Genomic DNA, 17,469 nt, shown 5'->3' with positions numbered 1-17,469 from the left:
GGTGATCAACTGCCTATATAGAACTGTGTTTTCAAAGGCATCCCATTCCTTCAAAAATCCAAGATCCTTACTGCATTACAAAACAAACCGAACACACAATGAGAGAGTAGTGACTTTCTGTTTGCTTCTTCGCATGACATCTAAGCACTTTCATTCTATTCCAGTCATAAATCCATCCCTTTTGTCATGCTGGAAAAACCTATTTGGCAAAAGGGATGGTTTTACAACCCCCTCCTCATACTTTTACCATCTGAAGAGAATGAAAATGCTTCAACATCATGCAGAGAAACAAGTAGAAAGACACCTCTTTGTCACTGCATGTTGGGTTTGTTTTGTAATGTGATAAGACTGTAAGACCAAAATATTTGTGCATTTGTATCTTTGTATATTAATTTCAGTAAAATTGTTCTGGTCTCTTCAAATCTCACCAGTCAAGGCTTAATGTCCATGACAAGAATTCAGATAGAGATCCATGGTGGCTAATCTTACGCATCATTTTTCCAGCAGTAAATCAGAACTAATTAGCTTAATTTTGTAATACACATATTCATTATGTCATTTTTCACTGAGCTATATGGCAATGTTTCTGATTTAATTTTCAGAGGGTTGGCTTTTGTAGAGCTTGTACTCTGATATTGCTACAGCCTATGGCCATGAAAGTTAGAATATACAAATTACATTAGATAACACAGTGAAATTAAGAGAATGGCAAAAGTGAGTGTGAAGCTATTTATTAATTTGTTTTATGCAATTCTTATTCTTCTCTTCAGGGTGGCTTACTTAAATTTAAACACTAGTAAAAATGCAAAGGCAAATAAAAATAATTCCAGTGATAAAATATGTGAACCATTTGTCCAAATACAAGTTCTTCAGGCATCTTTAAAAAACAGGACACCACAAACGAAAGGACATTCTCTCTGTGCCCATACCTCACTGCTCATGGCAGGCTGAGGAAAATGACATCAATGTGATGTTACTTTAACTTTCATGACTCCATCCTCAGGGATCTTGGGATCTGTAAGTATTTTATTCCCTATTCTACAGTTCAGTTCAAGAGGGCTATTAACAAGCTGGAGTGTTTCCAGAGGAGAGTGACCAAAATGTTGAAAGATCTGGAAACCATGCCCTATGAGGAGCACTTGAGGGTGCTGGGTATGTTTAGCTTGGGAGAAAAGATTAAGAGGTAACATAATAGCCATCTTTAAAATATTTGAAAGATGTCATCTTGATGATGGAGCAAGTCCAGAGACTAAGTGTAGTAAGGGAGGGGAAGGTGAAGGGAGGGTTGGTCGGGCAGAGCCACAATTAGGGGGAAAGGAGGACCCAGGGGAAGAGGAAGTGGAGGAGGAGAGATATTTGGGGAGAGGTATAAAAGGTAAGGGAGAAGTGAGCACATGGTGGAAGGGAAAACGCGGAAGAACAGGATGCAGAGAGGCGGTTGGAGCAGGGAAAGAGAAAGTAACCAGGAGCCCAAGGAGAGAGAGTCGGGCCTCATGTGGAGGTAAAATTAAGAGACCCTAAAGAAGAGGGGGATTTTTGCTATCCCCATGAAGGGGAGTGGAGGAAGAAAGAAGAAGGCCATGGAAGGTGAGTGGTGGGACCCGAAGGGAGAACTTTGGGAGCAGGCCCCAGTACCCACAGACCGAGACAAGTCGGAGGTGTTGGAAAAATGCTTCGGGCTGAGAGTGGAGCCGAGAGAAGAATCACCATGAGGAAAGAAAGTTGTTTTGAGACTGTGTTTATGTTCAGGGTTGTGGCGTTATTGTTAAGTTGAAAGAGTTCAGTAAAGTTTGAGTGCATACAAGTCACGTGTCTGCAAGTTTGTAACTCACACCTGAAGTGTGGCCACATGGGTCCAATATGTCACAGGGTGCGCAAGCCCCCCCCCCCACACACACACACACACTAAGACATGGAGCAGTGGATTTACACTACAAGAAAAGAGATTCCACCTCAACACTAGAAAAAACTTTCAGACAGTAAAAGATGTTTGACAGTGGAATACACTACCTGGGAGTATGGTGGAGGCTCATTTGAAGGTTTTTAAACAGAGGCTGGATGTGGTCTCCCTGTTCACCAAAGTCCCCATAATGGACACCATGATCCTCATCCGAAAGATTTTTCCAGAAGACATCACAGCCCTGTTCAAACATTGCCTCACCACAAGCTATTTCCAGTGGGACAATGGATTCTACAAACAGAGAGATGGGGTAGCAATGGGAAGCCCTCTAAGCCCTGTGATAGCAAACTTTTACATGGAACACTTTGAAAAGCAAGCCCTGGAAACAGCACCGAAAAAGCACACAACTTGGTTCTGATACGTGGATGACATTTTCACCATTTGGAGTCATGGAGAAAAAGATCTGGCTGTGTTCCTGAACCATCAGAACAACATCCACCCCAACATCCAATTCACTATGGAAAAAGAAAAGGAAGAAACACTGCCATTCTTGGATGTCCTAGTCATCTACAAACCTAACCAACATTTGGGTCACATAGTATACAAAAACCCCACACGTACAGACTAATACCTGAACAAGAACTCCAACCATCACCCAGGACAAAAAACAAGCACAATCAAAACACTTGTAGACCAAGCAAAATGCATCTGTGAACCCCACTTCTTGGAAGATGAACTGAAGCACTTGGACCGGGCTCCACAGGGTAATGGTTATTCCAGCTCAGACTCAGAAGGGCTGTCAGGTCCAGGAAAACACAGAGGAGTGAAGACAAGCAGCCACCCAAAGGGAAGGTATTTTTACCATACATCAAAGGAGTCAAAGACAGAATAGGCAAAGTGGTGAGGAAGCACAACCTGCAAATGGTTTAGAAACCGCCGAAGAAAATCCAGCAAATCCTTCGCTCAGCCAAGGACCAGAGAGACCCTCTCACAGCCACAGGAGTTTACCGCATACTGCTGCGGACAAGTCTACATAGGGACCACCAAACACAGTGTGCAAAGAATCAAGGAACACGAGAGACACTGCAGACTGGGCCATCCATAAAAATCAGCAGTAGCAGAACATGCCACAAACCAACCTGGGCATAAAATACTGTTTGAAAACACTGAAATTCTAGACCATGCCAACCACTACCATGTCAGGATGCACAGGGAAGCCACTGAAATCCACAAACATCTGGATAATTTCAACCAGAAAGAAGAAATCCTTAAACAAAATTTGGCTACCAGTCCTGAGGAATAACAAAACAAGGACTCAGCAAATGCAAATGGGAAACCACTCAGAGTCAGGGGCTTTCCCAACAGATAATGATCACCCATTAGCAGACACTAATCCTCTTTCGCATTAGCCTTCCAGCTTGAGGCCATCAGCACAGAACAATACACATGCAAATCACTCCTGCATTCCCAGGCTCACACAGTATATATATATATATATATATATATATATATATATACACCCACTTTTTTCAGGCAAGCATTCTCTGAAGTTGCCCGCCACAGATGCTGGCAAAATGTCAGGAAGAAAATCTTCTAGAACATGGCCACATAGCCCAAAAAATCCACAAAAAACTATGGATGCCGGCCATGAAAGCCTTCGACTTCACATTTTCAGATTTTCCTCTTTTTCGTTCCCTTTCTTAATATATAAAAAAGGATGTTAACATGACAGGTTAAGAATGTATTAGTAGGGAATCGAAAGCTTTTCAGTTTAAGGTGGACATTATTTGTACAAAACCAGAAGAATTTTTTTTGTTTATTAAAGGCCATTACTGAGGCAGGTTATACTTGGCTTATTGTATTATCCTAGTGTGAGGCAACAGCACTTCCTTTATAAAACAAATTGCATACATTTGCAACAAGGGATGTTATATTGTGGGGAGACTTACATATAGTATTGGACCCCTAAAAAGATTGGAGCAATTTTCAAGGAATGGCACAGAAGGATAGAAATAACAAAAATAATCTGGTTCAAGTTCTTGAATCCATTTTCCTGTTAGATACATGGAGAACTAAAGATTGCATGCTTTATTCTAAGAGATTCTCCTCTCCTTCCAGAATAGATTTTCTTTTGGCATCCACATCTTTAAAGAGTTTGATATGCCAGTCATTCATTAGTCAAATTTACTGTATATATCTGATCACTTACCTGTGGTGACAAATTTTCAATTTAAAACTAGGCCTCCTACGCTAACTATTTGGCGTTTTAACAGAGTTGTTAAACAATAAGTGCTTTAGTGGTAATATAGCAAGGGAGCTAAAATTGTACTTGAAGTTAATGAAACCCTTGATATGGATTACATGATTGTTTGGGTTATGAAGGCTACTATTAGGGGTGTCATATTAAAAGAAGATTAAATATAACATAAATGCAAATTGGCACATATGAAGAATCAAAGAGATATAGAAAAACTAGTAGAAAAATATAAACAAACATCATATAAAAAGTCTATAGACAACTAGAGGTGTAGCATCATGAATGAAACAGCTGAGAGTTTCATTCCTATTATGTACATTCTGATCAGTCAGATTTTGTTAATGATTAGCATATTTCAGACCCAATTAGGTGAATGTTCAATATTGTGGCACATAGCAAGCTTTACAGAAAACCATGTGGAATATATACATTAGATACCTTCAAGGCTTTTTTGATTGTCTTTTTAGAGTTCTTGAGAAATACAACACAGGTAACATTTTAAAAAAGGTATACAGAAGTTATATTTGGCAGCTACAATTGTGATTCTCTAGTCTTTTTCATTATCTTCTGGTATTAAAAAGGGATACCCAGTATTTTCACTCCTATACATTATTTCCCTAGAATCCTTGGTTCAAGCATTAAGAAATAAAGGAATAGAATTGGACATTTAACCTTTCCTTTCTCTATTTCCATCTCAAAAAAAGCTTAAACATTTTGGCAAATTATCATCATCTGTACACATCTAAATTTCAAATTCTGATTTTGTTACTTCGAAACCATGTAAGTTCCTCTCCATCATAAATCCCTCAAATGTCTATCTAGTACTACTAACTACTCTTGAAATCATATCCCTCAAGCTTCAATTCTTCATTTGCTTTCATTCTGTAATGTCTCCCATCAAACATTAAAAGATCTTGTCAGGTTACCCACATATCTCTAAATACTATTTCTCTTCTATATAAAGCTTCATGGGGTGAAATCCATAAGGCCTTTTTAAGGCATAATCTTGTTTTGTATTTATTTTGTATTATTAACAGAGATTAAGAACCCCCTCCTTTACTGCAGTTGAACATGATTTGTAAGGGGACCAAATGTGCAAACACAAAGGTTCTGGGTTTTCTATTTTCTATTCTCAAGTCAGATTGCCATATCAATCAAGCACATTGCTTGATATCCCCTTCCCCTAGGTGTTTTCGAAAAGGTTTTTGTACATACAGGTCACGCCATACATTGAAAGCCACGTGCCAAGAGAGGCAATTATGCGTGTGCGTTTGGCACGCGTGCTGTGTCGCATCATGGGCACGAGAACCATTGTTTTCCATTACGTGTGGGGGGGGGTCTGGAACGGATCCACCATGTAAAGGAAGGGCACACTGTATTTATTGCATCATCTTTGTCTTGTCTTGTTGCACTCTCTCATACAATTTATAAAAGCTTAAGGTGCAAAGAGTTTTTCCTATTGAAAGCTGATGAGAAATAAAGAATATAATTTGAGACATTTGGAGTCAGTCACAATCTCCATCTTTCCCAAAGCATCAAACATAATTTGCCAGTTATCAAATGCTTTCTCTGCATCCAAAAATATCAAGGCAGCTCATTTTTCATGTTTAACTAAATATTATAAAATATCCAATACATATCTTACGTTGCCTCACATGTCTTGTGTTGTCCCACATTTTACTAGCTTGTTTTCAAAGGTATCATGGGGGTCCTTGTCAAAACCCTTACTGAAATCAAGATACAGTACATCCACAACATTCCCTTCATCTGCCAAGCTGACACTGTCAAAAAAGACATAAAATTAATCTGGCATGACTTGTTTTTGAGAAACCCATTCTTTTAGGGCTGAAATAGACCAGCTGCTGGGTGTCTTGGGGATGCGGTGTTTTGATGGCACATTCCCCCAAGACACCAGGAATCCCCCCAACCAACCAATCAGACTGGCGTTGCTTCAAGCTGCTCGGGGGGCATGGCGTTTTCACAATGCATGGCCCCAGAGCACCCAGAAGCTGCCCGGGGGTTGTGCTGGGGCCCCCTGAGGCAGCCCCAAACCAGCCTAAATAGGAGCGAACCTTTTCCACTCCTATTTGGGCCAACAGTGGAGGGCATCTGTCAGACTTGAGCAAACTCAAAACCAATGAGTATCAAAGAGTCTAGCGATTTGAAACAGCAGAGAACGTTATTGCATACACCTAGTCAGAAGTTCACCAGTCAGCATTTAAACCAGAACAGCCCCCCACAGCCAAGCAATACATTAAACCCCAGAAATCCAAACTCCACCCCACCTCCATTTGGCGCCAAAACTAGCACCCACCTCCAATTCCCATAGCTTAGTCCAATTCCCTCTTCTAAACCTTCTCACCAACTCTTTCAGACAGACATCATCATCCACCGCCTTTCTGTTACTACCAGACACCAACCCAGCGCAGCCCACATCACACACATTCCAAACCTATTGTTCCCAAAACTATCCTAACCACCTGCACACTTCCCAGCCCCCCTATGCCAACTAGCAACTATTAGCCTACCCATCAGCCCCAAACAAGCAAGCAAGCATATAACTTATTTTATCATTTGAAAAGAAAACATCTACAAAACCATTCCCCATCAAAACTCTGACAAAATCCATGCATGCATGGTTCTGACAGCACCTTTGGGCCCATGGCATTTGTGGCCATCTGTTTTGGCCCTATGTAATCATAGCATTCTTTTCCAAATGCTTATAGACTGTCTGTTTTATGATCTGCTTTAGAATCTTTCCTGGTATTGATGCCAGGTTGACTAAGTCAAGATTATTTGGGTCCTCTTTTTTCCTGTTTTGAAGATGGGAACATTTGTGTTCCTCCTGTCTTCTGGGATCTCTCCTGTTTGCCAGATTTTGAGATTACTTTTGCCAGCACTTTTAATACCCTTGGATAGAGTTAATCTGTCCCTGCAGATTTGAATTCATTTATAGTGGCTAGGTATTCCTATACTACCTCTTTGCTTAATCTGTGCTGCATTACCTGCTCCATTTTCTCCAGGTTGAGCACAGATCTCCTTTTGAGAGAAGAAGGTGTTAAGCAGTTCTGCCTTTTCTCAGTTCCCTGTTAGCATTCTGCCATTTTCTCCACATACCATCCCTACCATTTCCTTATTCTTCTTTTGCTACAGCCACAACCAAAAAAAAAAAACCCTTTTTATTGTTGTTAGGAAGCCTGAGCTCATTGACTTTAGTTTTTCTGATTTTACCCCAAGATGTGCTAGCTATTTGTTTTAATTACTCTTTGGTGATTTCCCCCCTTTTCCATCTTATACATCTTCCATTCAAGCCATAGCTCGGTTGAAAAGTTCTTTAGTCATCCATCCTGGTTTCTTGAGACACCTCCAATTTTTCCTCTTTGTTGGAGCAGTTAGAAATTGTGCCTTTTGAGAAACTCCCATTCCTCATTAACCCCCTTCACTATTAGCATTCATAACCATGGCATCACTGTCACTATTTTCCTAAGTTTACTGAAATCAGTTTTCTTAAAGTCTGGAATAAATGTCCGACTATATTTGGCTTCCCTTTTTCCACTGTATATCAAATTCCAGCAGAATATGATCACTCTCACCTAAGGATCATGCCACATTCACGACTGGGCAATGTGATGAAGTGAGGAAGTAAGGAAGGATTTGATAGTGTGTAAGAGTGGGTTTGTTGGAGGGGAGTGAAATTCACTTCAAAGGAGTGAATTTACATTCTGAGCGTCTGCCTCAAAGTTACGTCATATTTAGCAGCATCACTTTGCTTGATTTTGGAATGAATGTTTTATAACTGGCTGTCTAGCAGTTCAACCATATTACAAGTGAACAGCTATCATAGCCATTTTACCTCTGTGTCCATTACTATTACATACAATTTTAACAAGGTTGTAGTCTAGATTCTTCATTATTTTTTCCCATTAAGCATATTTAGCTGTTCTTTCTCCTACAGAGTGTAATAGGAGTCACTTAAAAGTACTTTTATCTATGTCGATAAATTTTTATGTTACCTTCTCTCTGAGTTAGGAAACAAACAAAAAAGGAAATATTAGCTATCTGTGGGTGGCTGCCTTGCATGTGCAAAAGACTGAGGGAAAAGCTTGTGCAGTTTTATAATACAGATTTTAATGGCTGTGAAAAAACTGGTAATACAGTTTTTGAAAATATTTTTAATTGATACTGTATATGAATAATAAACATCCCAACCAGGATATACATATATAGCACAATGACACATCCCTCCAAAAAACAAAAACAAGTTTCACAATAAACACCCACCACACCCACATTAAGGAACATTAAACTAGACTTGATTTCCTACTTTCTTAACATTGGTGTTATCATAGGACAGGTATCTTTCCATTTAACTAGTGAAATGTTGTACGTACCTCTACCCTTCATTTGGAAGAATAAACCATCAGCTCACAAATCTCAAAACCAACAAATGTAATCTTTTTCCTTCTTTCACATATAAATTGTATGAAAGGTTCCCACTCTTTTACAAATTTATCCACTGATTTCTCCCTCAATAGATTGGTCAATTTATCTATCTCTGCTAGATATCTCTGCTATCTCTCTAGTGATGGGATTTCCATACTTTCCCATCTCTGGGTTTATATTATCCTTGCTGCTGTCATCATATATGGAAACATCTTTTCTTGTTGTTTCTTAATTTATTCATCTGTTATCCCCAATAAAAAGTACTCACTTCTGTCTTGAAGACCTTCTGTATCACATCATGGATTAACTTCTAATATTCTTTTGCCTTTTTACATGTCCACCGCATATGGTAGAGCAAATCTTCTTACAGATTACACTTCCAGCATTTATTTTTCAACTAAACATCATTTTATAACAATTCTCCTTAAGACTGTTAACTAGTTTAAACTTTCTACTACAATCTTGCCTAATTCAATATTATAGCCAGTTTTGCACCCATTTAATCATATACTGCAAAATTCGGACACAAAGCAGCTTACAAATTAAAATAGTATAATTAAAAACACACAAAAGTGCAAATTAAAATAGCATTAAACTAATACAATATTAAAACAGCACTCAGTAAAAGAATAAAATGCAATCAGAACATAAAAGCACTTTTAAAAGTATATTTTAAAACATTTAAAATACTAAAGCACATTGAAACAACAGAAAATATATATATATAATAATAATAATAAAATAATATATAAAATATATAAAACAACTTTATACATATTCTTAAAACTTTGCAAATCACCACCACACAGCATTAAGAGCACAGCCTCAACTGTTTGTGGATGCCTGGTGGCACAAAAATGTTTTAACTTGTCACCAGAAGAGGAGCAAGGACAGGGGCATCTGGCCTCTCTGGGGAGGGAGGGCCAAAGTCAGGGAGCAGCCACTGAGAAGGCCGTATCCCAGTTTCTACCAAACAAGCCTGAGAAGGTGATGGGAGAGGAAGGCCTCTCACGATGATCTTAAAACCCAAGTGGGTTCATGCAGGGAGATATGGTCTTTCAAATAACCTAGACTCAAGCCATATATAACTTGGACCCAAAACCAGCACATTGAATTGTGTCCAGAAATGGACAGGCAGTCAAGTGCAGCTGCCACAAAAGGGGGATTGTGTGCTCCTTGTAGCCATATCCAGTTAACAACCTCACTGCTGCTCTTTGGGCCAACTGAAATTTCTGAGCACTTTTCAAATGCAGCCCAACGGAACAGGATGTAACCAAGGCACGTACCACCATGGCCAGATCTGGCTTGTCCAGGAAAGGGCACAATTCATGCACTAGCTTTAACTGCACAAAAGCACTCCTGATAACCACTGAGACCTGGCTGTCCAAGTTCAGTGCTGGATCCAATAGTACGTATTCCTAAACTACGAACCTGTGTTTTCAGGGGGAGTGTAACTCTATCTCACATAGGCTGAACCCTCATTCCCAAATCTATCTTTTGAGTGAACAGGAGCACCTGTTCAGTTTGGATGAAGTTCAGTTAGTTTGCCCTCATCCAGTCCATTCCAGCTGCCAGGCACTAATTTAGTACAGAAGCTTCCTTAGAATTAGGTAGAAAGGGGTAATATAGGTGGGTATAATCAGTATAGTGATGACACCTGATCACAAAGCTCTGGAAACCTCTCCCAGAGGTTTGATATAGATGTTACATAGCATAGTGGATAGGCCAAGGATCCAAACTGGAATCCCCCAGTACCACCATCTGAGAACTCCCCTCCAGGAAAGAAAGGAGCCACTGTTGAACAGTACCTTCAAGCCCCATCTCAGAGAGGCGACTCAGAAGGATACCATTGTCAATAGTATCAAAAGCCACTGAGAGGTCCAGAAGAACCAACAGGGATACATTACCCCTGTCCAGTTCCCTGCACAGGTCGTCTACCAAGGTGACCAAGGTCCCATAACCTGGTCTGAAATCAGACTGAAATGGATCAAGATAATCCACCTCATCCAGGAACCCCTGGAGTTGAGAAGCCAATACAAGCTCAAAAGAAGCCAATACTTTACCCAAAATGAGATGTTGCCTATAGTTTACTGTAGTATCCAGGGAAGGGTATTTCAAAAGAGGTCTTACCACAGCCTCTTCCAGGCTTGTTGGGACCCTGCCTTGTTGTAATTAATCACTTTCCTGACCCACTCTGCCAGTCCTCCTCTAGCATGCTTAATTAGCCAAGAAGGACTAAAACCCTTCTAGGGTCTTTCATTAGGGTCTAATGCAAGTGAGAAACACACTTCTCCAAGGATCTTCTCCACATCCTCAGGCTGCACAAATTAAAAAGTATCCATCATTACTGAACAAGCAGGGACCAAGGTTACATCCACTGGAACAGTACCAACTCTGGTGTCTAAATCAGAGTAAATCTGAGTGATTTTATGGGGAAAATGGTGGACAAATTCTTCACAATAAGCTGTTGAGTGGTTAACATTCTTCTCTGGACTAGGTAGTAACATGTCCCTGATCACTCAAAACAGATCTCCTGAATGATTCTGTGCAGCTGCAATGGTTCTAGAAAGAAACTTTTTTTTTTTTGCTGCCTTTATTGACCCACTACAAGCCATCAAATTTTAGCCAATTTTCAGTCAGACTGAGTTTGCTGCCACTGCTACTCTAGTCTCTATCTCACTCGTTCCATTGCTACCGCCTCCTTAGAAAACCAGGGGGCAGGTTTATCTCTACTCCACGAGACAAGATGCTTAGGAGCAATTGTATCAACCACCCTGATCATTTCCCTATTCCAAAATTCAACCAGGACTTTGACAGGATCCCCTGCCGAGGTAGTAGGAAATTCCCCAAGAGCCATCAGGAATCTATCTGGATCCATAAGGCACCCGGGGTAGACCATCTTAATGGGTGCCCCATGACTGTGGAGGTTCTGAATCCCAGTAAGTTTAAACCTGACCAAGAAGTGCTGTCCATGACAATATAACAATAGAAAGCTATGGATGCTAGCCGCGAAAATCTTCAACTACAGTAGAAAGCTCCTCCATTCCAGATCAAAATCATCCCCCACATATAGAAAACAAGGTATAGAGTGTGCCCAGCAACATGAGTGCGGCTAAATACTACTTGAGACAGACTAATGGTTATCATGGCAGACATGAAGTCCTGAAACATTCCTAACAGGATAGCCTTAGCATGGATATTGAACTCCTCAGTCGTCACAGGTTGCAGAGACTCCAACACCAACCCAGGAGACTGTTAAGTAGTGGGGTGCATGGTACACCAATAGAATCCCTAATCTTTCCTAGTTCCCCACCTTTAAATAAACACACTCAAACCCTGCAGACTGAGAGAGGATGCCTGGTCAGGGGAATACTATCCCAATAAATCACTGCAACTCCACCTCCCCACACCCAGGTTTTGCCTGCTGCTGCACAAAGAATCTTGGTGGACAGAGATGAGAAAGGTTACCCTCCCCACTCCCTGCTTTATCCAACCAAGACTCTGTAACACATACCTGTTCGGCATGTTCATCCAGGATCAAATCCAGGATGGTAGAATTCAACAACCTGGCATAAAGGAGCATTAAGGCTGTTATTATGGCTATCTGATTTATTTGGGATGGGAGGCCATTTGGGGGTGACTAACACTCTATTGTAAATTTTGCCCCCAAGACACTGCAACTGTCTCCCATTTCCATATCTCCCTCTATCCTGTATAACATGAATGGCTGATCCCTAAGTACCATCACCTCCCTCCCTTTGCTGGTAGCAAATCTCTCTCCACATGGACGGTCAGTTGTTTATCTTCACAAAGCAGTATCGATCAGCAGGTAATAATTTCTTTCATACCAGCAGGCCAGGCCCTCACCCTTATATCACACTCACCCCAAGGGTGACCCAGAAGCAGTCTCAGTTATATTCCCCAGCAAGGGGCTAACTCATACCATCTATGGAACTTGATGAAAACTTTTGGAAGGGCCTCAGTCCTGGGAATTAACATCTATCCTTCTTAACATGATGAGGTAGTGAATACTCAATGCAGATGAGAAAATGGGTCGAGAGAACAGCATAGGTTCAATAATATACCTCTAAAAACAGATTTCATTTCATTTCAATATGCCTGAGAAGCATATTTTTTCACAGCACCAGTCGGTAATGCAGAGGGAATGTGTTAACTTGCAAAAATAAGACAGTAGCAGTTATGACACATTGATACATACATTCCAAAAGAAAAGGAAATCAAGAATGCATGGCCTTTACAGTAGTACTAGCAATGGTTTCCCTGAGCAATTTTGGTAACTTGCATAGGGTTCCCATTTTGCGATGAAATCACAAACACCTTACAAAAGATGGGGAAAAACTTTCTTCATGGAGAAACCCTCTCCCATAGAGAGATCTGATAAATGCTCACACATACAGCATAGTCAACAATCCATGACAACAAGAAAGCAACAGAATAATCTTTCATTGCATGACAACCCAATTGTTTATCTTTTTATCAACTAAAGCAGAGTGTGTTATTTAAGAGTTCTCAGAAAGGGCAGCATCCACAACGATTGGATTTCTGATACTTATGGAAAATGTAGTATCCAGCCAGTTTCAGAACACATCTAATTTTCCATAAGTGGATGGTACCAATAGGTGCCTGCTGCCTGAATAGGTGCTGAAAACCAGTGGGAAAGTTAATGAACCAATGAACTACTAGTTAAGTAGAGTTAGATGGAACAGCAGAGTTCATGGTCTGAAGCAGATGGCATACAGACCTGTATCAGGGACCACAGTGGCGATCAGCAGAAGCATGGTCACACCCTTGCAATAACCCCCTGGAGAAGGGAAATGTCTCCCATACCTCCCCCACCCTCAAAGTAAGACTCCCATAACCCCCCCACCACCACCATCAAAAATTATTCACACATTAAAACATGGTCTGTAAGGAACTAGAGCAAAAGTACCAATACCTGGCCCTTGGTACTGAGGGATTGATTTCTCATAATATGTTCTCCATGTGGAGTAGAAAAACATGGAAGACTATGATACCCAGGCATGGAAGGATTAACCTCCTTGGTCTGATTCTTCTGGAAAGAATTAGACTATGGTATCAATGATAAACCTTTGGTACGGAGGGACAAAACTATTATGTTTGTTCTGTATGGAGAAGAGAACAGTACCAAAGATCAGACAGCAGTATGGAGGAACCAATGTCATTGTCTGTGTCCCCATATGGAGTAAGAAGATTGTATTGACAATAGGCCTTTAGTATGGAGAGACTCAGGGCTGAAAGAGACAGTCCGGTAAAGCCAGCTTCTAGCTGGCTTGGGGGCATGGCGGTTAAACACACCACACCCCTGCCTCATCTGGAAGCTGTGCCAGAGATTATATGCCAGCCAGCTTCTGGGTGACATGGGGGTGTGGAATTCAGATTCCATTCGCCTCAGAGCCAGCAAAAAGCCAGCTCTAGATGCAAAGGGGCACCTTTTTTCCACCCCAAATGGGAGCTGACTTTTTCCACTCCTATTTGGGGCATACACTGGCTGGATTGGAGCTGTGGTGTGCGGTTGCTGCAGCCCCAATCCAGCTCTCTCAGGAGCGGTGTCACACTGCCCCTTCGGGGTCATCAGTTTTGCCCCTAAGTTTCCTATCAAGTTTCCTCTGTATGGAGCAGAGGAGCAATACCCAGTTATCAATGTATGATAAAGAAGAACTATATAGGGTGACAAATGGCGTCAACAATCAGCCTTTGGTATGGAGGTGCTGAAATTGTCTTCTGTTTTCTCTGTACAGTGAAGATGGTACTAGTGATTGGCCTTTAATATGGAGGGACCGACATGTTGTGTTTTCTCCATATAGAGAAGATGGTACCAGTGATGTGCCCTTGGTACAGAGGGATGAATCACATCTTCTGTTTCCTCTGTATGGAGAGAATATAAGTAAGTATCGAATTATCAAGCCGCAGTATGGCGAGAATGACCTTTTGCATCTCCTCTGTATGGTTTGAGTGGTTGGTACCAATGGCAGGCCTTTGGTATGGAGAGACAAATAATTTCCTCCATCTTTTCTGCAAGGAGAAAAAGAATGGTACAGATGGGAGGCTCCTACCACTGACAAACACTTTGTGTCACTGTTTTCAGTGTTTCCTTCTTTATTTACTGTTTAGTGGTTAGGGGAAAAAGCAAGGAGACAACACAGGCGAGTGGAAAATAACATCATTAGGAGACACACTGGTATAAAATTCTGTAAATGAGGCAGAGCAATTATTTGGTCAAAGACTTATCTAAAACCATTTTATATTGTTATTAGACCACTTAAAATATATATAGTACAGCGATATATTTTTATGGTTAATAAAGAATTGAAATGGGCCATCTCCCATTGGACATACTCTGCTATTTCATAGGTATTATCCAGAATTTACAGCAATTGGATTAATTATTCTGGTCTTTCCATGATAGGCTAATTCATGATTCATACTGAGAAATAGATATACATTTACAGCTACTTCTAAAGTAATTCATACATTTTGAAAAATATAAATGGGACTGCCTTTAGAAATGTTTTACATTTTTCAGTAGGTCCATAATTCAGGAATGGGATAGTTACAGGCAACACATAATACCCTCACTGAGTTTCATTGTTTACTAATCCCTTTCTTGTCACAATTCAAATTGCTGGTTATGACCAGATGTCCTCCTTTTCCTGAACATGTCCTTCATTTCAACTTTCTGTCTAGGGAGGAATTTCAAAATGTCCTCCATTTTGAGCATGTCTAACAAGTATGCATTTATATTTCTATGAGTGTTTTTAGCTTTTATTTGGTAATGCACTACATTTTCCACAAATATCCTATATTTTTCAGTGTCTTGTCCTCCTTTACAGTGAGGACATCTGGTCACCCTGTATAAAGCCCTATATGGCTTAGGTCCAGACTCAATCCCTATATGAATCTTAATGAGTTTTAATATTGTCAGTGGATTGGAAGCATGAAAGGAGATATATTTACACCTTGGTGCAACTTTGAGTCTGACGCATGACCTCAGCCCATATTACTGATAGCAACAATTATGTGCTTCTCAATACATCTATCTTACAGATATGCTCACGTGCATGTCGAAGCCAAGTTTAACTGCAACAGGGTTATGTGTTTCTTTTCTTGTTTAGGTGAAGGTAGTTATTGATATGAAGCACAAACAAGGTGCATTGCAGGAGTGGAGTTTAGGCACAGGAATGAGCATAATGACTGTGTGAAAGCTCTGCTGAAGGTTAGGAACTTATCTCCAGTAAAGTTCATGGATTGTTGATATCAACTGCCCTCAAGACATGTTTTATCCCACCACTTCAGTTTCCTTCAAATTTTCACTTTAAAATTTGAAGTACACAAAAATACAGTGTTACAATGTTACAAAAATACAATGTTATATCTAGAAATTCCTGCTGATCCCAGAATTTATTTTAGTAAAATGTATTGTTAAAACATGAACTATGATGGGTATAAGCTTTCCATGTTTCCACATTGGTATGATGTGCCAGATTTCAATGTTTCTGTTTAGCAGTGCACACAGTTTCTTTTAAGCTGAGAAAACAGAGTAGATGAAGACAGTGAAAAATACCTGAAGCAAAGAGGTGGGTAGCCAAGATAACTGTCACACCTACCTCCCTGAACAGTTTCTGCAACCTGAGTCTATTGGACTTCTTTCTCTAGTTTTGGCCAGGCATCGTAAATTTTGATATCAAAAGTGGGCAATCTTGTTTCTAAATTGTAAAAATATAGATTTATTCATTTACTGAAATTATATCTCGCCTTTCTCCCCAAAATGGGACCCAAGATAAAAAGCTAAGTGGATTGATAGAAAATATTCTCCTTACCCCATACACCTTCTTGGCTCCTGCTTTTGCTGCAAACATTGAGAGGATCCCTGTGCCACTTCCAACATCCAATACAATCTTATCCTTAAACACATGTTTATTGTGATACATGGAATTCCTGTATGTTAATGTGCGCACCTCATCCTTCAACATTTCCTGTGTTGGAAAAAGGCATCACATATTTACTTGAAGAAAACAGGATTCAATTGGTTTGGGGGGAAAACATTGTACATTTTAGCTGGCAAATGAAATATTTGATGGAAATTTGGAGAGAAGATATCTACAAAGTTAACCTAATATGTAATTGGACATGAAAACAAATACCAAAGTGTTCATGTTTCAAAGCCTTTATCTATATAATTATAGCACTGTAATAGTATAAAATAAAATCTCAAAAGCATAGTGCTATCACTGCAAACCTAAACTTGTTTATATGTCAAACTAAAATGTACTTTGTGCTCCACCACTGTGAAGCTGCTACTGCTAATAGCATGTGGCTAAATTGATAGTAGATCCCATACATGCAGAAACAGATCCATGTGTGCAGCACAACATACTTCTGCACCCTTGACCAGCGTCTGAAAAGTATAAAAAAAATACTGCACTATCCCTGAAAATTGTAGGCACTGGGTATTACTTGTTCCTGTGTCAATGTGTGAGAAACTGCTTTCAAATAGGGAGCCAAATTCAACTGCAGAAAAATACTTGGGCACCCCATTTCAGGGGTGTTGCAGTAACACAAGTAAAAGAATAAAAACAGTAGTATATTTCATCTTAATAGTTGCTGCTGCTAAACTTTGGGAGAAGTAGATGAACATTTTGAAGGAGAAGATACACAAAATGATAGGTTGTACAGAGTTATACGCTGGCCACGGGGCAGAGTGGGGGCATGGCATCCTCATGACACACACCCCAATGCTGCTCTGACACCGCTGTCAAGCTGGATGCCCAACAGTATGGCAGGCAGCATCATAGCACTCCTTTGGTGCTGCGTCCAGATGACACAGCAC

General features: G+C 40.3%; 1 protein-coding gene across 2 annotated transcripts in view; it reads right to left on the bottom strand.

Moving 5' to 3' along the window:
* PRMT8 (protein arginine methyltransferase 8) overlaps positions 1 to 17,469 on the bottom strand; it is a 70,893-nt gene that overhangs the window by 36,782 nt on the left and 16,642 nt on the right. For both annotated transcript variants that reach the window (XM_089500213.1, XM_089500214.1), the window contains exon 3: positions 16,460 to 16,615. In XM_089500213.1, coding sequence (XP_089356339.1) covers positions 16,460 to 16,615 — 156 coding nt within the window. The remainder of the gene's footprint in view (positions 1 to 16,459; positions 16,616 to 17,469) is intronic.

This window comes from Sceloporus occidentalis, unplaced genomic scaffold (genome assembly GCF_023333645.1).
Source record: "Sceloporus occidentalis isolate IW3139 unplaced genomic scaffold, rSceOcc1.0.p SCAF_150, whole genome shotgun sequence".
Lineage (NCBI taxonomy): Eukaryota > Metazoa > Chordata > Lepidosauria > Squamata > Phrynosomatidae > Sceloporus > Sceloporus occidentalis.
This window is presented reverse-complemented; position numbering and strand designations above follow the sequence as displayed.